This window comes from Antechinus flavipes, chromosome 5 (assembly GCF_016432865.1).
Source record: "Antechinus flavipes isolate AdamAnt ecotype Samford, QLD, Australia chromosome 5, AdamAnt_v2, whole genome shotgun sequence".
Lineage (NCBI taxonomy): Eukaryota > Metazoa > Chordata > Mammalia > Dasyuromorphia > Dasyuridae > Antechinus > Antechinus flavipes.
This window is the reverse complement of record NC_067402.1, coordinates 17,132,364-17,155,849: the sequence shown is the minus strand read 5'-3', so window position 1 is coordinate 17,155,849 and position 23,486 is coordinate 17,132,364. Positions and strand designations below refer to the sequence as shown.

General features: G+C 47.7%; 1 protein-coding gene and 1 long non-coding RNA gene across 2 annotated transcripts in view; one reads left to right on the top strand and one right to left on the bottom strand.

Moving 5' to 3' along the window:
• Positions 1–15,931: 15,931 nt before the first annotated feature.
• On the bottom strand, positions 15,932–18,553 carry LOC127564879 (uncharacterized). The gene is made up of 3 exons (XR_007954380.1): positions 18,463–18,553; positions 17,660–17,746; positions 15,932–17,191 (listed from the first exon to the last, which is right to left on the bottom strand). It is a non-coding gene; the product is annotated as an uncharacterized LOC127564879 (long non-coding RNA).
• Positions 18,227–23,486, top strand: part of JAZF1 (JAZF zinc finger 1) — a 197,421-nt gene continuing 192,161 nt past the window's right edge. Inside the window, exon 1 of the mRNA XM_052001700.1 lies at positions 18,227–18,539. Coding sequence (XP_051857660.1) covers positions 18,425–18,539 — 115 coding nt within the window. The 5' untranslated portion in view covers positions 18,227–18,424. The remainder of the gene's footprint in view (positions 18,540–23,486) is intronic.

The following is a 23,486-nucleotide window of genomic DNA, read 5'->3' as shown; positions in this document are numbered from 1 at the left end:
GATGACAGCTGACTTCTAAAATACTTCAGTTTATTATATATTAATATAAAATAAAGATATTTATATTATGAATATTAATGTTTGATATATAGCAAAATGACTAAATGTTATTTATATAAGTTATGATAAAAATTGACTTCTAAAGTACTCTGGAGTTTGTCAAATGCATCATTTCTCTTGAATCTGTAGGATGGATAATTCATGTTCTCTCCCATTTTCCAGATGAGGGAACAAGCTCATAATAGTAAGTAAGGAGAATTTCTCATGGACTCTGTATTTTAACCAGGGTGTCTATCCCAGGCCCTGAACCAGATGATCTCCGGCAGGGGCAGCAGTAGGAGGGAGGTCATTCTAATTCGGTTCAGTTTAGATTTGGGTGTCCAGAATTGAACCAAAATTTCTCCCAAGCAGCCTGGCATGGGGGCATTTTCTAGTTCAAGGTAACCCGGGGCTACTCTGGTTCTAATTCATAAATATACCTGTGGGAGTGTCTTACTAGATAACACTGTCTTTTTGTATAGTATAATGGGGTTGAGGAAGATGAATCTGGTTTTAATATCAAAGGGAAAAAATCTTAATGGGGGGAGATCTGAAATGTGAATCCTTCTCCTGAAGGAAGAAAAGAAAATGAGGAATTGGTAAAGGGAACTAATCCAGAAAATTAAAGGGAATTAAAGAGCAACTTTTGGGGCAAGCTTTGTTCTGCTTGGCCCGTGGGGTCAGAGCTGGGAGTTATGGGTAAGGAGATAGGGAGTGACAAGTTTAGAGTTAACAAACTGAAATGAGGGCCCCTAGGGAGCACCATAGTGCCCAGAGCACTGGGCTTGGAATCAGAAAGGTTCAACTTCATGAGTTGTAATCTGACCTCAGGCACTTCCTAGCTATGTGACCCTGAGAAGTCGCCTCACCCCATTTACCTCAGTTTCCTCGTCTGTAAAAATGAGCTGGAGAAGGAAATGCCAAACACTCCAGTCTCTTTGTCAAGAAAATTCCAAACTGGGTCACTACTAAACGACAAAACTCCAGCCAGTGGAGCTCAAATGCAAATATGTCTCTGTGGCTCCACATGTTGATTCAGAAACCACAAATTAACGTTTTCTGCGTGGCACGACAAATTTGTACATTTTGTCAGCTGTTTCCCAATTACATTTAATCTGATTCGGGCCCAGGAGTTCTACAGCAAGTTAGGAACCGGAAGGCATCTTCCCAATCGGGAATGCTTGAGGAGGCAGCGGGTTCTCCCCCGAGTCCTTCCAGCCAAGGCTGGGTGACCATGTGCCAGGCCAGATGGTCTCTGTGGGCCCTTCCAAGTCCAGGTCTCATATGTCAGTTATGTGAAGTAAGAAGCAAAGGACAGCAGGAGGCATCCGACTCCATTTGAATAGGTACGAAGTACCAGTTCTCTCCTCAGAACCGAGCATCCTTTGGGGTGGTTGTGGATTATTTTTCAGTCTTCATGCCCCCATTGGGGGTTTCCTTGGCAGAGATCCTGGACTGGTGGTTTGCCATTTCCTTCTTTAGTCCATTTTACAGATGAGGAAACAGAGGCAAACAAGATGAAGTGATTTGGCCAGGATCATACAGCAAGTTTCTGAGGCCACACTTACATGCAAATGAATCTTCCTGATCTCAGGCCTGACATTATCTATTGTACCACCTAGACACTTATTAAGCACCCACTGTATGCAGGATACCGGGGAAAAAAAAACAATCCATCAATAAGCCTGCATTTGCAACAGACACTAGCTAAGCATCAACCAAGCAAAGATAGGAGCTCTATCTAGGATTTCCAAGGCATAAGGAGCTCCCTGGGAGGAAACTCCCACCACTAGCACTGATTGACACCTTCTCTGCAATGTCAAGTCAGCTAATTGGTACAGGAGACAATAATCACTAACATTCCTATGGTGCCTGTTAAGTGCAGGGCTAAGTGCTTTATACTTATTAGATCATTTGATCCTTAATCGCTCTAGGAGGAGGTGCTGTTATTATCCCCATTTTATAGGTAGGCAAAAGAGTTCTGTGACTTGCCCCAAGCCACATAGCTCATAGGTGTTTAAGGCTGGATTTGCACTTTGGTCCACCTGATTTCATGCCTAGCACTTGTTCATTGTGGCTCTCCCTCATCATAAAGACCCGAGTTCATATGCCCAAAGGGCTATCGGATTGTACACACCCTTTGGTCCAGCAGTGTTACCACTGGGCTTGTGTCCCAAAGAGATTTTAAAGGAGGAAAAGGGACCCACATGTGCAAAAAATGTTTGTGGCAGCCCTGTTTGTAGTGGCCAGAAACTGGACACTGAGGGGATGCCCATCAGTGGGCGATGGCTGAATAAATTGTGGTATATGAATGTAATGGACCAGCAGCAGGATTTCAGAAAAGCCTGGAGAGACTGACAGGAACTGATGCTGAGTGAAATGAACAGGACCAGGAGATCGTTGTACGTGGAAACAACAAGACTATATGGTGATCATTTCTGATGGACGTGGCTCTCTTCAACAATGAGGTGATTCAGGCCAGTTCCAATGATCTTGTGATGGAGAGAGCCGTATACCCAGAGAGAGGATGTGGGGCTGAGTGGTTCACGACATAGTACTCTCACTCTTTTTGTTGTTTGCTTGCATTTTTTCTTATCTTTTTTCGTTTTGATCTGATTTCTTTTGCAGGATGATAATTGTGGAAACATGTAAAGAATCATACATGTTTAACCTATATTGGGTCACTGGCATTTAGGGGAGGGGATGGGCAGAAGGGAGGGAAAAAATTAGAACACAGGGTTTTGTATGGGGAAATGTCAAATTATCCATGTACATATTTTGAAAATAAAAAGCTGTAATTAAAAAAAGACCACAGTTCAAACATGGTCTCAGAGCCTTGTTGGCTATGAAGGTGAACGGGGATCATGTATCCTTCATCTCAAAATAAGATTGTTACCCATCACAATCCGTCTTGTACATTAAATATGTCCTTGACTTACCTCTTGGGAAATCCTAAGAGATGTAGTTCTTGCTATAATTATCTTGCTATTATTGCCAAAATGTGGTGTAGGGGTTAGCAATGGAGCCAACTGGTGTCCACGAGGAGCCGATTCCCCCTTAGAAGTCCAGTTTCTCCCAAGACTAAGCCAGAGCTGCCAGTGGAGAGGTCTGGATACAGAACAGAGAGGGACGAGCGCAGGCCTCTGGGCTCAGTGACCACTGATGCATGCGATGCCCCAGGGCATGCTGGGAAAAGCTGTGGAAGGTGGGCTGGAGGGGCTACTACAAATAAGCAAGGAGAGGGAACCTCGCAGGTATGGGACACAGCCAGGGCAAAGCTCTGGAGAGGAGAGTTCTGGCTGCAGTACAGCAGGGCAGCCATCAGGGTGGCCCCAGCAGCAAGCAAGGGACCCTGAGAAAATGGGAACAGCAAGATCCTGGCCCTAATCGAGTAGGCCCACCACTAGATGGCACCGAGGCGCACAGTCGTGGCTGGAGGCAGAAAATGCTGAACTCTACCTCCAGCAGCTGGATGTGGCTGGGCCAGTCACTTGGCCCCATTTCATGGATGAAGAAACTGAAACAGCTGAGGTTAATAACATCTACATCCCCTAGGGTTGTTGTGAAGATCCAGTGAGATAATGATGATAAAGTAACCACATAGTAAGTGTCCCCATTAGTGCCTGCTCCCCTGTGAACCCCTGAGATGCCTGGTCATCCTTGGAGATCTGGGACTTCTCAGGACTTGGGAGAACAAGCACAAATTTGAATCATTCACTTCCATTTGGGCAATTCTAATTTTTAGTGTATTAATTTTTTCAGTTCCCATTTTTTAGCTCCTTTTGTATTTGGCCAATTGAATTGTTTTGTTCAATGCATTTTTTCCATTTCACAAATTCTGTTTTTCCAAAAATTAGTATCTTTTTCATATCTAATTTGTAAGGCATTATATGCTTTTTCCATTTCATCAAATCTATTTTGTAGGGAGTTATATGCTTTTTCCAATCCTTCTTGCAAAGATCTCATTTTCTTTGCCCCTTTTTCTTCTAATTCTTAAGGTCCTTTATGCAACCTTCCAAGAAAGCCTTGTGAAATGGGGACCAGCTCACATCTCTCTTTGGGGCTTCATCTGGAGCTGCTTTGCTTTTAAGAACCTCAGGATTTGAGGTCTGTTCTCTCTCTCTCTCCCTCCATAAATGCCGTCTATGGTGAGAGTTCTTTTTGGTCTTTTACTCATTTTTTTAAAAAAAGGTTTGAAGTCTGCTCAATACAAAGTAGACAGCTGCTTTATTTTGGCCTGGGGCAGTTCTGCTGATTGACTTCGGGTGCTGGGTAAACTCAGCTAGGTCCTGTGTTCTTCTGGGACTCAGTGGTTTACAATTTGCCTTTTATAGCAGATCTGCCAAACCACCTGCTTGCAACCTTGACAGAGTAGCCTAAGAGGCTCACAGAAGATTCCCAGTGCGGGGAAGCTGCAGTGCTCTGAATCTTAGCCCCAGCTTCTTGCCTGGTCTCCCTGTGCTGCTGTCTGGGCTCTGCTGAGTGTCCCTCTACCTGTTTGAAACAGACCTGTTCTGAAGTTCTTGCAAGATATCCCTTTCTGGAAATGTGTTATACTCAAATATTTGTGGGTTCCTTGGTTCCAATTCCAGTTTAGAGGCTTAATCTGCTGTTGGTTTGAGAGAAGGTCAGAGGAGGTCAAGGAGAGTCGTGTCTACTCTCTGCCATCTTGGCTCCGCCCCATCTCACAAGCCCAAATTTGAAGAAGGTTCTTTCACACACTCCCTTCCAACCACAATGAATAAAACTAACAAGTTTCTCTAAGGTGTGATGTCTGTATCGCGCCTGAACACTTCTGTTATGGAGTTTGGCTGAGTCACGTAATCAATCTATGTGTGAAATATGAAACATTCTCTAAAAAACATCTTTACTGCTTGTACCTAGCTGATCTTTGCAATTCAATAAAGTTCTTCCACCATTGGATAAAATCAGAGGATGGAGCATTTTCAGATTTACGGAAGCATTAGTCCCCCCCCTCTGAGTCTATGGATATCAGAAAAGGTGTTTTCAGCAAAAATATTACAGCAACTGCTTTTAGAGTTGATCTTTAGGAACCTCTGAGATTAGTGAAAGAACAGCTGGGAGAGAGAGAGCCCAGAGGGAGAGTCACAATGCTCCCTTGCCTCCCAACCCCCACTTTCACTGGCCAGCTCACGAAGACCCATGACACAGTGCCCCCAACCAGGCACAGAGGGCAATTGGGCTATACACACAGGAATGGAAAGGCCGGGACATGGGACCTGTTCAGAGAAAAAACTATAGCCTCCCTTTAGATCTGGGAGAAGAGCTCCCAGGAAGGAAGAAAAGACTTCCATTCAATAAGAGCTGTAAGTTTTGTCCCATGAATTCTCTGAGTCCACATGCCCGTGACTCTAGATGAACTTGTACGAGAGTCTGTCCCAGACTTCTGGGGAAAATGTTTTGTACCAATGGTATCATTTTGCCATCTTGGGAAAAACTAAATAACTGTATCTGGCTAATTGATAACAAGTGAGTAATTAATGTGGAGCCCACCAGTGCAGGCTCATGAGCAGCAGTACCAGAAAACTCTCTGATCCTCAGACCCAACTTACCCATGCAAGAGAAGGCTGGGAAAATGAGTCCAGAGCAACTGCTACACAAGTCTAACTTTCAATGAAAAAAAAAAAAAAGTCTGAAAGACATAGCTATGTAGACGTCTATAAGAAGGGTGCCTTTGAGAGGTATCTTTAAAGGAAAAGCATTAGGGAAAATGAGAAGAAACATTTATTTAGTACCTACTGTGAGCTGAGACTTGTAAATTACTGGAAGTCTAAGAACTAGAATGCTATAAAAGTGGGGGAAATAATTCTATGCTAGAGACAGGAAAGACAAATGGGAATTCTCAATGATAGACAAGATCTTAGAGGTCCTTTGGGTCAAACTCAAAATTCTGTGACAACAAGGGAATGAGCATTTATAGAGCAGTCAATCAACAAGCATTTCTTAAACAAGACACTGTTTTCATTTCTGGGCCTATCGATACAAAGAATGGATCAGTCTTTGATAGAAAATAACAGGTGCTCAGTAAATTTCTGTCACAAGGATTCTTAACTCGGGGTCTGTAAACTTAAAAATTGATAACTTTATTTCAACATAATTAGTTTTTTATAAACATATGTTATATAACATTTTTATTTATAAATATATAAATAAAATAACAATTTTATTTATAATATATAAACACATAATACTTATATCATTTATATAATGCAAAATCTATTATATTACATATTCATAAGTAATATATAATATATATTATGTAACACATAATTCTTTATAAATATTCTTCTGAGAAAGGATTCCCAGGCTTCAGCAGACTGATCAACGGGGCGGGGTCTGTGGCGTGAAAAAGGTTAAGAACCCTTGGTTCATTAGACTGCCTTCTTATATTTACACTCACTCGTGAGAGACCATGATCTGCAAGCCTTGATCAACATCCACGGAGGAAGTAACTTCTGTAAGCCATCAGTTCGTCAGAATTCAGAGCTATAAGGGACCTTTGACCTCGGACCCAGGGCCACAGATTTATACTTAGAAGGACTGTGGGGCTCTCTAGGACAGCCCCCTTCGTTCTGTAGGGGAGGAGACCAAGTCTCTGACTGAAACTGCTTTTCTGAAAGCCCCAGAGCTGAGTCTTGAGCCTGGGGGGGGCCTGACTTGGAGCCAACAGTTCCCCTTGGGCTTACCGGATGGTGACAAAAATTCCTTCATTGGGGGCTGAGCCAGCACCCAACAGACAGGAGTTCCATCTCTTCTCTAGGGACTTCCAGCAAGGAGACCTGGGCAGAGCTGGATGTTCTCTGATTTATCCTGAAAGGATGAACATGGAATGGGTGGAGTCCAAAGGAGAGAAGGGTCTTTGCCGCCGGCAAAGGAGAGCCGAGGGCTCGAGTTCTCCAGCCTGAGAGATCAGTCCCACAGAGGAGTCTGAATTCTCCCACTGGAAGCATCAAAGTTTTTTTGCAGAAATAAACCCGTAGGAGGCAGAGACTGCTTTGGTCTGTCTCTGTATCTCCGAGGCTTAGCACAGAGAAGGCCCTTAAATGTTTGCTCATTGATCGACTGATTGATTGGAAACTGAAGGTCCCTGTTGCAGAGGCGGCCAGTGAGTGTCTCAGCATGAAGCCGCTCTTGGGGGAAGATAAGGCAGCATGTGGGGGTGACCGGGTGGGGACATGGGAATCGAGCTCTGGGAAGCAGATAATGACCATTCATTTCATATCTTGGGAAGAACCAGCACGAAGAGGGGGAGACACGAAAGGACGTCCCGCGATGAGTGGCCCCGAGAACAGCAGCATGGCAGCCTCTGCCTGTCCATGGGGAAAGCCCGACACCTGCTGGAGCAGGCCCGGATTCAGGGCCACCGGGAGCGCACCCCGAAGTGAGCAGCATTAACCCCAGAGCCAGAGGCCACACTACCCACGAGCCTCTCGGAGAAACCCGAGAACCCCCAGGGACAGGCAAACTTGGAAAGCAAGGGAGGTGAGCAGGAGAGAAATGCCGGCTAGAACGCGGATAGAATCGGCCACAGGCTGGGCACAGTGGAGCGGGTCCAGTTTGAACCACCGCCCCTTTCCATGGGTGAGCAGGGGCAGGGCTGGGGACCAAAAAGATTTCCTTAATGGAACCATCTGACCCTTGTAAAATGTGGAAATCGGGTGCTGGGTTTTCTTTCATCAAGAGGAGTTCAAATCCAACCTCAGATCCTTCCTAGCCGTGTGACCCTGGACAAGTCACTTACTCCATGTGCCTCAGTCTCCTCATCTGTAAAATGAGCTGGAGAAGGAAACTATCTTTGCCAAGAAAACCCCAATGGCGGCACAAAGAGCTGGACGCGACTGATAAAATGATTGAACGACACCTCACGGGACTTTTATAAAAATCAAAGATGACATTAGTTTAAAAATCTCTCAGCGCAGAGCTTGGCACAGAGTAGGCTTTATCCCTCCTGCCTTCTGCCCTAAGCCTTTAATAAATGTTCCTTCCATTTTTCTTCTGTAAGAAATGACGAGCAGCCCGATTCCAGGAAGGCCTGGAGAGACGTACATGAACTGATGCTGAGGGAAGCGAGCAGAGCCAGGAGATCATTGTAACCATAACCAGTAACAAACACGGTGGTGGAATGGGGGGGTGGGGGGGGAAACATGCCTGTAGCAAGCTCTTCAAGTCCCAGTCCCTTCTCCTCAAGCATCAAGCAAGTAGAGAAGGTTTCAGAGACTTTTGTCCATTTTTTACCAGAAAGATAATCGTTTTATCTTTTTGGTAAATATCTTTGGAAATATTCATTGATGTTAATTGGTTAATTCATATTGAAGAGATCTCTAGTCAAAATAATATTGATACAGTTATCATTGCTTAGATATTGAGAAATCAATTGATCAATTGATTACATGATGTTGGGGAGACATTAACAGGTGATGGATATTGGGGGAAATCCTCTAGATTGGGGTTTGTGAGCTATAGTATCAAAGAACCTCAAACCCCTGAGGTGCCTCTTAGACTGTGGCTGGTTACATCTTCCTAAGAGTGTCTAAGGAGGCCCGACCTGTCAGCCCAAGGAGTGCTTAGGGGACTAAAAGCAGAGACTCTTTGTGCTGGATCTCTGCAGGAGTATTACGGGTCCTGCCACCAGGCCCTCCCTTTCCCTTGAAAATGTTTTTTGTGTCCTAACCTGGGAGCATTTTGGGCAAGCAGTTGGAAGTAATGGGTGGGGATGTTTGCTTAAAGATTTGGCTCATGTGGAAAACTTTAGATTTCTTAATGGACTAGATTTTTACTTTGCTCAATATCGTTATGACCCCACCTCTCTGAAACAAACATTTTCAAAAGTAGTGAAAACTTTTTAAAAGAAAAATTGTCACCAGTATATTTGGGGATGAGCCTCTGACTTGTAAGTGATGAAAGGAGAGGGAGAAAGAGGGGAAAAAAAGATAAGAGAAGAGGGAAGGAGAAAAAAAGGGAGGGAAGAGAAGAGAGAGAAGTGGGGGGGGGGAGGAAAAGGAAGAAGTGTTTTAGGGGAATGCTTCCAGGAATTGCCTCCCATGTGCTCAGGAAGATTCTCTCTCTGAAGTCATTCTTTACAAAAAAATTTTTTTTTGTTTTATTATGAACTTAACAATCATCTACAAACATTTCAAGGTACAAAGAATAACAGGAAAAAGTATTCATGAGAAATTTTGAGCTTGCCACTATAGTTTTCTCAGATTATATATGCGTAGTCATGCAAAACGTTTCCATATTAGTCATGTTGTAAAAGAAAACATAGATCAAAAGAAAAAACCTCAAGAAAAATTAAATTAAATAAGTGTTTTCAATCTGCATTCAAACACTATCGGCTCTTTCTCTAGGGATGGACAGAATTTTTCAACATAAGTCCTTCAGAGTTGTCTTGGATCATTGTCTGGCTAAGAATAGCTAAATCATTCACAGCTGATCCTCTTACAATACTGCTTTAACTTTGCACACAGTACATATCACTTTGCTTCAGCTCGTGTAAGTCTTTCTGGGTTTTTGGGAGAGCATCCTGCTCATCGTTTCTTATAGTACAATAGTATCCCATCATCAGCAAATGTCACAATTTGTTCAGCCATTTCCCAATTGATGGACATCTCCTCATTTTCCATTTCTTTGCCACCAGAAAAGAGCTGCTATAAAAATTTTTGTACATTTTTTCTCCTTTCCTTTTTGTTTTTTATCTCTTTCAGGAAACATATCTAATAGTGATACTGCTAGATCAAAGAGTGTTCATGATTTTATAGCCCTTTGGACACAATTCCAAATTGCTCTCTACAGAATAATCGGATTAGTTTACAACTTTACCAACAGTCTATTAATGTCTCATTTTCTCCACATCTCCTCCAAAATTGGTTTATTTCTCTTTTCTACCCTGTTAGCTGATCTAACAGGTTTGAGGTACAAGCTCAGAATTGCTTTAATCTGCATTTCTTCAGTCAATAATTAGAATTTTTTTTCATATGGCAATAGATAGTTTTGATTATTTCATCTGAAAAATGGTTCATATCTTTTGATCATTTATTCATTGAGAATTGGCTCTTTAGTTGTATGAATACTTCTCTATATTTTTGAGAAACAAGCCTTTTATCAAAGAAATTTGCTTCAAGTTTTTTTTCCCAGATACTTTTGCTAATTCTATTTTTATCCTATTTCCCCCATTTATTCTATTCTGTCTATCCTTTCACCCCATCTCTCCTCAAAAGATTGTCTCTTTCCCTCATTCACTTCTCTCTTCTTTCCCTCCATTGTAAAAGCTTTTTCTTGCCTCATCTGTGTGAGATCATTTATCCCATTTTACTTCTGGCCTTTTCTCCTACTGCATTCCTCTCTCACTCTTTAATTTTATTTTTTTTAAGACATTATACCTTCATATTCAACTCATACCTGTGCCTTGTAGCTATATATACTTTTTCTACCTGCCCTAATAATGAGAAAGTTCTTACAAGTGTCAAGGAACATCTTTTCATGTAGGGATATCAATAGTTAAACTTTAAGTCCCTTACAATTTCCCTTTTTTGATTACCTTTTTATGCTTTTCTTGAGTCTTGTATTGGAAGTCAAATTTTCTTTTCAGTTCTGTTCTTTTTTTCATCAAGAAATCTTGAGTCCTCGATTTCATTGAATATCCATTTTCCTCCTGGATGATTATACTCAGTTTTGCTGGGTAGGTGAATGTTGGTTGTAATCCTAGCTTCTTTCCCCCCAGAATATCATATTCTAAGCTTTAATGTGGAAACTGCTAAATCTTGTATTATCTTGACTATGGTTATGCCATACTTGATATTGTTTCTTTTTGGCTGCTTGCAATATTTCCATTTTGACCTAGGAACTCTGGAATTTTGTTACAATATTCCTGAGAGTCTTTGTTTTGGGATCTCTTTCACCTCCTGAAAGAGATCCCAAAACGAAGACGCTTACGAATATTGTACCTCTCTTTCAGGAGTTGATTGGTGGATTCTTTCAATTTCTATTTTACTGGTTCTAGAATATCAGGAGAATTTCCCTTGATAATTTCTTTTTTAAATAAAAGCTTTATATTTTCAAAATATATTTAAAGATAGTTTGTGGTTGCTGTGTACAATGTTCTCTCCACTTAGCATCAATTCATATAAGATGAAAACATTATGTTGTGATGATAGACTTGGCTCTTTCAGCAATAAGGTGATTCAGGCCAATTCCAATAGACTTGTGATGGAGAGGGCATCTGCATCCAGAGAGAGAAGTGTGGGGACTGAATATGGATCACAACATAATATTCATTGTTTTTTGATTTCTCATAAAGTCATTAGTTTCCATTTGCTTAATTCTGCTTTTTAAGGAATTCTTTTCTTCAGTGAGTTTTTTTCCTTTTCCATTTGATGGATACTTTTTTTTTTTAAAAGACAAATTGTACTTTGTGTTCTTTTTTTTTTATTATAACTTTATTGAACATATGTCTGGATAATTTTTTACATCATTGTCCCTTGCACTCATTTCTGTTCCAACTTTTCCCTTCCCTCCCTCTACCCCCTCCCCTAGATGGCAGGCAGTCATATACATGTTAAACATGTTAAAGTATTGAATACTACTTTTTAAGTATTTTCTTTACTGAATTTTCATGTCTATTTTTCCATTTAGCTAATTCTGTTTTTTAAGGCATTCTTCTCATCATTAACTTTTGTACCTCTTTTACCAATTTGCCTAGTCTGTTTTTAAGAAGTTACGTTCTTCAGTGTTTTTTTTTGTTTTGTTTTGTTTTTTGTTTTTTTGTATGTGTGTGTCATGTACCAAGCTGTTGATTCATTTTTCATGATTTTCTTCCATTGCTCTTCCCAGCTTTAGTTCTTCTATGGCCTGATATTAATTTATATTTTTCTTGAAGGCTCTGGATGTAAGAGCTTTGACTTTATCTGCTTCTGAGTACATGTTTTGATCTTTTTTTGTCATGATAGTAACTTTCTATGGTCAGAATTTTTTCTTTTTTTTTTTTTTCCCTCAACTCATTCTTTTTGTTGTTTTCTCATTTTCTTGACTTTTAACTCTTTGTTAAAATAGGGCTCTGCTTTCAGGGTAGAAGGTGCATTGTCCTAAATTTCAGGGGGTTTATGCAGCTGTTTTCAGAGGTACTTCTAGGAACTTAGAAGTTTTCAGTTCTTCCAAGGTGGTATGATCTAAGAAGAGGTGTTTCCTACTCTCCTGGCCTGTGAATGACCATAAACACTCTTTTCTGTGCTAGAATTGTGAGATGGGTTCCTGTTCCACTGTGGCCACAAGTTCTGGTGTCCAGTGCTCCTCCTCATCCTGGGACTACTGCTTAGGACTGCAACCCAGATCCAAGTATGGGAAAAGTGACAGAATCTTCCTCAGTGCTCGCAAAGAGACCCCTGTAATCTTTCTGACCAGTAGTTTGACCCCCTTACCATCTGTGGTCTGACACTCTTGAAGCAGCTGTTGCCTCTGCTGATTCAGCAGCTCCCATTGCCTGCTCCTGGTTTGCAGGGGACAGGGCTCTGGGCCAGCACTCGACTTTGCCGCTCCACCTCAATGCAACAGACTTCTCCTGCCATTGTCTTTGATGGGAAAATTATTTCATCCCATCTTTTTGTGGATTCTGCTGCTCCAGGAATTATTTTTATGGCATCATTTAAAAAGTGTTTAGAGGGTTTGGGGGAAGAATTCAGGCAACTCACTCCCTTTATTCCACTATTTCGACTCCACTCCCCATCATGATTTTTTAAAGAAATATATATTTTATAATAGTTTAATAATGTAGTAACAAAATTATTTCTCTTCTGCACTTTGAAGCCATTCTTTACCAAATAATTGCCTATTTCAAAGGAAAGATACTAATCTTCAACTGACTGTTGAGATAAAGTGATCTGAAATATGAATCTTTGATTCAATTTAAGGCACAGTTCTTTGAAAGATCCTGTGCTAGCTAGAAGGGGAGGACAGAAAAATAAGTGTATAAAAATGGTCCTTGTCTTCAAGGACATTACAACCCAACCGAGTTGATAGAAACAGGTTTGTTTTATTTTTGGTTTAAGGGGGTGGGTGAGCTGGACCTGTGTTTAGTTGGTAAACTAATGTAGATTACTATTTGCTCTTTAACTCAACGTGATAATAAACCGACTATGGCCATAAAAAGGAGGATTATTCCACCAGTGTGGCAAAGACTAAGATTGAACCGCAGTATTTCTGACTTTGAAGCTGCTCTTTCCCTAGAACTCCTACTTTTCTCCACTCCCTCTGGGACATTAGGGTTAGGGTTATAGAGACAAGGCTTCTGGGTTGAACCAATCAGAAACTGTATTAGATGTGACTGAAATCTAAACATTTCTGCGGGGCCAATCAATAGTCCATCCAAGGCTTTAGCCTAAACTGGAACAGTCTACGATTGTTCATACAGTTCTTGAAAGCCCCTGAATAAAATGGCATAATGTTAGAGTAAGAATACATTCCCATTGCTGGGGAACCTTGTTCCCACTGGGTGGATGTGGGATAAACGAATCCACCAATTGAGTGTGATCATCTGTCGTTTAGTGCTGCAAGTCTCTGAGAGGGAATCCCTTAGGGGAAAAGGTAGGTCCCCAACCTTGGCCAGTCTTTTCTTCCCCATTTTATCCAGGAAGGGACTTTGTGAACTTTGGATGGCGGGTAATTTGGTCCATATTGAGAGTCAGTACAAACGGGCAATGAGGAAAGGCAGTTGAAGACTCTACCAGGAACCCAGCTAAAAAGCTAAGGAGGAACTTCATGAGCTAGCCCAAGAAAGGGAGAAAAGAGCCTCCAGTTACCTTCTCTGCTCCCCCGGTGTGCCGGCTGAAGGCTCCTGGAAGGAGTGTTTCGTAGCTGTTGTGAGAACCGTACCATCTTAGTCTATAACTTACTATATAACTAAAAGCTGCCGGGTGATTGAGAGCAAATGGTGATCCATTAAGGGAGAACCCTGGTGGGGTTCTCTAGCTACAGCCTGACAAACCTCAAACCCCTCCAGGCTAGTTTAGACCCCTAAGGGAGGGGACAGTAGGAAAGTCTGAGCAGTGCTAGTCCCACCGTGCCCTTGCTGCCCAGGCATAAAGAAAACTAAGTTAGAGGCTGAGAAATAGATGGGGAGGGAGGAATGAACCTGTCAGTTCATTGATCCTGCCCGTCATCAAAGGCTTTGCAATTTATAGTCTCAGTGAGTAGCCTGGGAGCACTGAGAGGTCACAGAAGGGAGGCAGAAAGTCTTCTGATAGATCTTACTTTGATAAAGGCTCTTTTAGATGTTCTGTCTCTCTCTCTCTCACATCTATCAATAATTTATCATCCCTATTCATCTATTATCCCAATATCATATCCATCAAATATATTCATTTATATGGCTAATCTATTACCTGTCTTATCCATCCATCCATCCATACATTGGTCCATCTACCTGTCTGTCTGTCCATCCATCTATCCTTCCGTCCATCCAATAGTAGTCAGCCTTGGTACTGGATTCTAGTCCTGCTAGAACTCCTATAGTGACGGGATTGCACATTGGTGGGGTCATTTTAGAGACCAATTTGCAAAAGTCGTAAACATGTGTCTGTTCTGAGCCAATAATTCCATACTGGAAACGTAACAAGGCCCAGTTCTATATCATGGAACAATCCTGTCAGGTGGTGAGCAGTTGACATGTTATCACCTTCATTTTACAGAGGAGGAAACTGAGGCAGGGGCTTTAGAGACTTGCTATGGGACACACAGCTTGGGTCTGGATCTGGATTTGAACTTGGGTCTTCCCTGACTCAAAGACTGACACCACTTTGCTGCCCCCCCCCCAAAGAATTGTGGCATGATTGTGTAACAGAACACTAGGATGCCACGAATACCGAGAAGCAGGAATATAGGATGTCGGGGGCCGTGTATAGGACCAGACTGAAAAAGCAGATTTATTCTGTTCAGAATCGGCCTAAAGCTACGAGACTTTAGGGACAACGTCCTCAGGGTGCAGCCAGAGCAGCCAGAATACACCCGGAAGGGGCAGGTGTGGAGCAGTCTGTGTGCTGGACGGAATGCTGAGAGTGAGCTTAGGGGGTGGTACCCAGTGGGCAGAGGGAATTCCCCAGTCCCAAATCTCCTCTCTCATGGGCTGCTTTCCCAAACCTCCATTTTGAATTCTTCATCCCTGATGAGTTTCGGACGCTCCCCACCCTCTCTCCCCTTAGCCGAATATTCCCCACGGATTGTCCCGTAGGACCAGCTCCTTGTTAGGGGCAATTCCAGAGGGGGAGAAAATCTGACTTTGGAGTCACAAGTCTTGAGTGTGATGCTGGGGCTTGGTTTCCTCACCGGTAAAAGGACCGGGCACAGGTTGGGCAAATGACCCCTCAAGGCCCTCCCGCGAGTGGACCGACGGCCCTCTGACTTGCTTCTGGCGTCCCCCTTACCTGCCCAGAGAGCAGGGGCCGCTCTGGCGAGAGAGGCCCCGTTTTGGCCAAAGCCTTAGCCTTGGCCCGGCCCTGCCAGAGCTGCATGTGCTGGGCCGAGAGCAGTCCCCAGCCTGGACCGCTCAATGGACCCTACGAGAGCCAAAATTCTCATTCCAGGCTCCTGCTCTTTAGAAACCTTGCCTGGCGCTGGCTCCCTCCGTCTCCTCCAGGGCTGGCTCCTGGCTCATTATCAGTCCTGCCCTGGCCCCGGCTCCCACCTCTCACTCGGCCCTAGAAGCCAGGCTTGGCATCTGTCCTCAGCTCCACCCAACTAAGGCATCTTCTCAGCCCCAGTCACCTCCACACTGGAGTGAGGGGGGGAGCCCCCGAAATCCTCGGCCGGGCCCCTCCGCCAGCTCACGGAGTCGCGTGGGGGAGACTCCTAGATTAAGGGAGGGAGGAAAAACTCAGACGCTCGGTGCACTTAATATACAATATTTATTGAAGGGTTTGAGGAGTAACTGGGGGTCCCTAGCCCTGAGCCTCTGCAACCTTCTAGCTGCTGCTGTGAGATGCTGGACAAGTCACTTTTTCACCAGCAGCACCTGAAACTCTGAGGGGAGGGTCCCCACACGGGCAGCCCCCCCACCAGGTGGAATCGCCACCGTGCAGGCCCAAATGGAACCGGCCTTGGGAGCCGGTGCCCATGTAAAGCAGGCAGCCCTTTCCTCTGCCTCCTGGCTCAAGTTAAAAACCAAGTTATCCTTAAGGATGCTTTTTCTGCCTCCCTCCCAAACGGGCAGTAGCTTTTCTCTTTTATTATAATTAACTTATTGGAACAAACAAGCGGATCGTACATGAAAGTGTGTTTTATTAACAAGAGAGCAGGACGTTGCTGCTTGTACCCCTTCGGCACTTTCAAGGATCCTCTCCAAACCGTGCACTTTATGTAAAAGATCTAGTGTCCTAAGGTCGGCTTGTTAGCCCATCTGTACATATGGCAGCACATCCCCCCAACACTCTGTCCCGGTATTCCCGGGCCTGGCGCTCCCCCAACTCACTTAAGCAGGAGCCAGCAAGGTGAGACCCACAGGCTATTCCGGTGCCAGGTCGGGCGGGCAACTCTTAGAGCGGAAAAACAGGAAGCGCTCTCGGGGGCTGAAGCAGGAGGAAGCTCCATTTGTCAACATGATGGCTGAGCTCCTTGAGGCACCGAAGCCATCGTCCCTGGGGAGGGCGGGCTTGGGGCACCTGATTATAAACACTCAGTCACCCCTCTCCTGCCTTCTGCCCCAAGTGAACACAGCTTAATGAGCAGACCCAGGAGGGGGAGGGAGGGGCACTTGGGTGGGCCGCGGGTGCCCCTTTATCCCTTTCTAGCTATGGCTCCTCGAGACCCACCTTTGGCCCCTAGGACCCTCAATTTTCCCATCTGTTTAATGGAGGTGACAGCAAGGACTTCAGGGTTACAGGGCACTTTCCTCGTGGCTGGGAAGTTGTGAGGAGCACAGGAGGTTCTGGGTAGCATGGGGGGGGGGAACTGCCTGGGAGGAAGCTGACCCCCCCTGGATTCACTGTGAGCTCCCGCAGAGCAGCATTGGTGAGTTTCCCTGGTGATGCTGGAGGTCGGGGCATGTGCGGGGGGGGGGGGGGGGGTAACCCAGGGGTGTCTGACTGCAAAGCTGGTCCTCGGTGCACAGGAGGGGCCCTTACTTCCAGTCAGGAGTCCCGTGGGTGATCTGAAAAGTGAAAACTAAGTGAAATCATGAATTAATGCTCTAAAACGCTATTGGAAGGAAACAGTCAGTTTCAGAGGTTTGTGAAAATCACGGTGTAATCCCTCCCCTCAGCCAAGTTGACAAACCACTTGAAATCAATGGAAAGGTTTCCTCCGATCGCTCCCCTCCCCCACCCCCCCACGGCACTCTGCGTCTCTCCTGTGTAAGAGGAGCGGGGCCATGGAGCTCTGGCTCAGTTTTCCTGAACGCAGCCGCGGAGCTACTTTTGCAAGTCACAGGAAAAACTCATTTGACAATCAATGGGCTTTTTTTCTTTTTTAAACATTTAAGTAAAGATAAGACTTTTTTTTTTTTTTTTTTGCCTAGAGGCAAAAAAAAACCTTCATTAAAATCACTTAGTTAGGAGGAGTCTCGGGTGAATTTAGCCATTTTTTAGCAAGCCTTAAAGAGGATGGGGAACACAATTACCTTCCCGGGGTCCCCGTGCACTTCAGTGACACAGTTAGGCGCGCCAACAGGTGACGAGGAAGGGCCCAGAGCCCTCCGATCGGAAGCCTGAGTATTAAATAACCCTGAGAGCACGCACGCGCTGGCACGGGCACACACATGCATGCACAGAAACGCGTGCACAGGCGTGCGCACAGCCGCAAGGGCACAGGCACACAGTGCACATTTAGACACGCGTGCACACACATGTGCCCCCACACGGGCGTGCGCGCGCGCGTACACACACACATACACATATACACGGGTCCCCCTCCCATCCCCCCTGCCCTCCCCGCTCGAGCTGGTTGCAGCCTCTGCACGGGTCCATGGGCCCGGGGCTGACCAGGTGAGGAGGCCGCCAGCCGGTCCTGGATGAGGCTGGAGCAGGAGCAGGAGCTGGAGCAGGAGGAGGAGAAGGAGGACAGCTGGGGCAGAGCGGCCCGCGCTGGTCCCTCCCTCCTCCCTCCTCCCTCCCTCCTCCCAGCTGCGGCGGCCTCCCCCCCCAGCCCAGGCCCTCCCCCGGCCGCTCCCTCCCTCCCTCCCCCCTCCCGACGCTGCCTCCGCCGCTGCCGCTCCTCCCGCTCGCGCTGCTGCTCCTCCCGCTCTGCATCCCCGGGCCTGCCCTCGGCGGGGGGTGCCGTCCCCTCCCCCTCCCTCCGCCCCCTCCCCTCCCTCCCTCCCTCCGCCCGCCCTCGCCGTCGCCGGCACCCGCGGAGCTGACGCCAGGGGGGCTCCCGATGTAACACCATGACCGGCATCGCGGCCGCCTCCTTCTTCTCCAATACCTGCCGCTTCGGGGGCTGCGGGCTGCACTTCCCGAGCCTGGCCGACCTCATCGAGCACATCGAGGACAACCACATCGGTACCGCCGCCGCCCCCGCCGCGGGGGGGGAGGGGGAGGGCGCCCTAACTCCGGGGGGGAGGGGTGTGGGCCCGGGGGGCTCCGGGGGGCTGGGGCCGCTTCCGCCCCGCCCCGCCCGGCCCGACCCGGCCCGACCCGGCCCGGCCGGAGCTGTCACGGCTCGGCCGCCGCCGCCGCGGGGCCGGAGGGAGGGCGGGGCGGGGGCGGCGGCCATTCCGCTTCCTCCTCCCCCGCCCCCACCCCCGGGGCCGCCGCCGCCGCTGCTGCGTCCTGTCAGCGCCCGTTGCTAGGCGTGGCTGGGGGGGGGAGGAGGACGGGGAGGAAGGACGGGGCGGGCGGGCGCCACGCGTGCCCCGGCCCCCGCGCCTGCACGCGTGCATGCACGCCTGTTTGCAGGAGAGCTGGCATGCACGCGTGCACGCACCCGGGACGCAGGCCCGCAGCCGCCCCTGCCCAGCGGGGGACCGTGCTGGGGGCGCGGCCCGTGGCCTGCCCGGGAGACTAGGCCGGCCGCCTGCGTGGAGCGGGGCGCGTGGGCCCGGGCCGCCCGGGCCCCCCAGCTAGGGAGCAGCCCTTTAACTCGCCGAGCCGAGTCCTGCTCCCCTCCCCCACCCGCCGCCGCCAAAGTCAAGGCCGACCTCCCCACCCCATCCCGAGCCAAAGTCAAGCCCTCTCCCCTCCCCCAAAGCTCCCTATCTTGAGTCAAAGTCACGGCTGACCCCTCCACCCCATCTCCAGCAAAGTCAAGGCCAGCCCTTCAGCCCAGCCAAAGTCAAGGGCGATCCCCCACCCCCAATTCTGAGCCAAAGTCAAGGCCAATCCCCCGGCTAAAGTCACGGCCTGTCCCAGTCCCTAGGCAATCCCGGACGATTTCTCCACCCCCTCTCCCCTCCCATTCCCAGCCAGAGTCAAGGACATTCCCAGCCCCACTCCTCGCCAGAGTCAAGATCGACCCCCCTCCCCCCATCCCGAGCCAAAGTCAAGGCGAATCCCATCCCCAGCTCCCGCATCCAGCGCTTCCAGAGTCTGGGCCAAGTCTCCCCCTCCCTCCCCCCTCCCCCGGCCAGCCCCGGTCTCTGCTAACGGGCATCAGGAAGCGGAGGGCATTCGGGGACTTCCCCCTCCCGCTGGGAGGCGGCCAATCACGTGCCGCAGGTGTGACATTGGAAGGTTGCACAGGTGTGTGCGTGTGCACGTGGGGAAAGCCGGGACGGGAAGGGCATCCGGGATGCTTTGCGCTCCGGAGGGGGTCCCCGGCCCCGCAAGGGCCTTGGGATGCCAGGCAGGTGGCTCTGGCCGAAGCCGGGGGCCAGAGGGAGCCCCGTTCGGTGCCTGCGGGAGGGGGAGCCGGGCGGCCGCGGCGGCTGCTGCAGCTTCGGGCGGGAGCGGCTCCTCCGGTGGCTTTTTGTCCCCAGGGTCTGGCACGTGGTAGGCACTTAATAAGTCCTTGTTGATGGATTTTTTGTTTCAGTGATATGAAGTAGGAAATCTCTTAGGGAGCCGGGGCCGCAGAAATGCGAGCGAGTGGGGATTGGGGCGTTTTCCCCGGGGCTGGGCTTTGGGCAGAGAGGTCAAGGCCCGCAGTGGAGGGTCCCCCAGACTCCTACTAGCTCTGCTCCCGACCTCAGTCCCAGAGCCCCCTCCCCTCCTCCCCATTTCTGGCCATTTGCTAACGTGGCTTCCCAAGGGCCTGATCCCCAGCAGGAGCGGGTGGTCTCTCTCCCACTGGCTGGGGGGAGGGGTGATCTTTGGCCTCTGAGGCCTAGGTGTGTGACTGGGAACCCCTGACCGACCCCTAACCGCCCCTGACCGCTTTTTCCACAATTGGGCAAGGACCTGGAGGAAGGCCTGTCTCTGATGCTTAGCAGTGCGACTGCTGGTGCCCCTCCCTTTAAACGTGATCTCTAGTTTGGGGCCTTTATGGTCCTGGAAATCTTGCCATTAACACTTACTCCCCTGTGCAAGGGATTTCATCCATCTGGATCTCGGTATTGTCATCTGAGAAATGGCAACCGCACCAACCCACCGTTGGACATGTTGCACATCTGTATCAGTGAAGGGAGTTTCCATGCTGGGAGGCCCCCATCCTGAGGAAATCACTGATCTGGACTCCTCCTCAAAGTGCATCCATTTGTAAAATATGTTGAAACTCTTACCCCCCTGCCAAATTAACTTCCTCCATGGAGCAGGTTCTTCCTATTATTTCCTCCCACCCAATTAAGGCAAAGTTGCCACAAGGATGAGAACTGCAGAAATTTGGGGCAGAATTAAAAAGGAAAGCTTTGTGGGGCAAACAACAGGCCACTGGATCTTACTAACCCTTGTTCGGTGCTTTTGAGGTTGAAGTCTTTCTTTTCTTACTATGTTTTCTCAGTGAGCATCCCCTTGTATCAGCTTATCAAAATAAACCAATGGGTGGATTGCAAGTGCAGCGGCCCACCCCCACGGGCGGCCATCTCTCCAGTCAAAGGAGAGAGCTGTGGTATCTTGTCCCCACCTTGTCGCCTCGGCAACTTCCAAACTGGGCCCAGAAATCATACAACTGATGGGTTTCAATGTAGCGCTTTATCCCCATCCTGGGATGTGTTCCTGAGTCAGCTTCTTTCCCTGAGACAGTTCTGTCAGTCTCCCTGGGATTTGGAATTCATCTCACTTGCTGCTTTTTATGGTGCCATAATATTCCGTTACGTCCACAGACCACAGTTTGTTTAGTCATTTGCCAATCGATGAACATCTCCTTGATTTCTGGTCCTGGGTGTGTATCAGCCCGGCCTATGGAACAAAAAGGTCTTTCTGGTTTTGACTTTCTGAAGTTGCTGTCGCCAGAACTGTGTGATCGAAGGATATGAACCCCCGAGTTACTCGTCTTTTTAAAAAATGTATATTTGTTTATTTCATCGATTGTTCCCCAATTATATGTAAAAAAAAAATTTGAGTGTTCATTTAAAAGATTTATTGAGTTCTAAATTCTTCCTTCCCTTTGAAAAGGCAAGTAATCAATTACACGAGTGAAGTCATGCAAAACGTATTTCCATATTAGCCAAGTTGCAAAAGAAAACACACCCCAAACAAATAAAAAAAGAACAAACTTAGGAAAAATAAAAGTAAAAAAGGATGCTTCAATCAGTCAGTTACTTACTCTTGTGAATTACTGTTTACCGTGTGAATACTCTTCCCATTCGTGTCAGTTGCTTTCCAGATTAGACCAGTTCGCAACCGAGATGATTCAGTCAACAGACTTTTATTTAAGTGCTTCTTAGAGACAACTGGGTGACGAAGATAGGGTGAAGGGCCTGGAAGATGCTTTTTCCTAAGTTCAGATCTGTATGGCCTGGATAAGTCTGCCTCAGTTTCCTCATCTGTAAAATGAGCTGGAGACAAAATGGGGTCCTGGAGAGCCAGACCCGACTGGAAGACTGAACAGAATAAATATCGATTTATTCAGGTGCCAGAGTTACAAAGTGTGGCTAAGGAGTTGTCATTTTAATGAGGGGGACAGTACGCAGAGAGTTGTGAACATGTCATGTAGCCATGGGGAAGAAGGGTCTCTCTGGAAGGGGGCGCTGGGAAAGGCCTCCAGAGAGGGAGGCCTGCAGGAGGCCGGAGCCTCGGGAGGTGGGGGCTCGTTATTCCGGAGGATGCTTGGCCAAGGAAGAAGGCCTGGAGCTTGGAAATTCAGAGCAGGCCTGGGAAGGATCACGGAGTCAGGAAGTTTGTGGCGGGAATCGAGGGGGAATCGGGCACTGGAAAGATGGGAAGGCCTGTTTGACCTTGGAAGTAGCAGGGAGCCATGGGGGTTGAATGAGGAGGGGAGGCTGTGTGTCTAGACCCGTGCTGCGGTGGGAGAGACGGCCGGCAGGGGATGGGGGTCCCTGCCCCCTGCCAGTTATGGCGGTAATCCAGGTGAGAGACGCTGAGGGCCTGACAGTGTCACAGGGAGAAAGGACAAGAGAGCGATCTCTGTGGTTGGGAGCCCGGGGAACTGGGAAGATTTGGCGAATAAGGGGGGGCTGCCACTTGAAAGTGTCAGGGACTGAAGGGAGATGGGAAGGGAGAGGGCTGAGGAATGACCATCGGTCTCTCTGGAGGAGGGGGTGGGGAGCCGGATTGGAGAGAGAAGGGCAGCCGAGTGGTTAAATCAAGTGAGGGTGTTCTTAAGGACTTGGGAGACTGAGGCCTATTTGGAGGGATCGGGGAAGCTTAAGATTGGAGGGGGATGGTGGGGATGACAGAGGGGCAGGCAGGGCTGGCTTGGACCCCCAGGAAAGCTGGAGACCTTGGGGGAGCCGTTAGTGTGAGAGGCCCCTCCCTCTGGCCTCTGCTTTTTCATCTTTCCTCAATCTCCCCGACTGACTCCCTCACCCTCCATCATGGCGGCCAGACTTTTCGGGAATAAGGGGAACCGCGCGGTTGTTCGGATTTGCCGTTCTCTGGGGCTTCGGCACCGCCCTTCATCCAGTCCGCTGTTCTCTTGGAAAACGTCTCTAAGTTTTCAATGCTTGTCCACCATGTACGTGCCCTAATGGAGCTCTCCCCTTACTCTTCTTCCTCCCAGAGTTTATTCTTATAACAAGCGAAGGCTGAGAAGGGGGCGCTGGTCAGGACCACAACCGATGTAAGGAAGAAGCCGGACTCTGTGTGGGTCCCCAGAGGCTCCTGGGGTGGCAGAGGGAGGGAGAGCACCTTCTCCCACAGTGAGGAAAAGCATTCAGGATAAGTGGGTTTCACGGCGCAGCCGGGGTCACTCCTGCTAATGTGCAAATGATACCCAAGACTTGGACCTCGGTTTCTTTGTCAGTGAAATGAGGCTTTTGAGCAGGAGGGCTGCCCTAGTCACTGACTTGCGCTTTAGCGTTTTGAGGTTTACAAGGCCTCATTTTATCCTCAGTCCCTCCAGAACAGTGCTTCTCAAGGTATGGTCTGGAGAATCCTGGGAGTCTCTGAAAC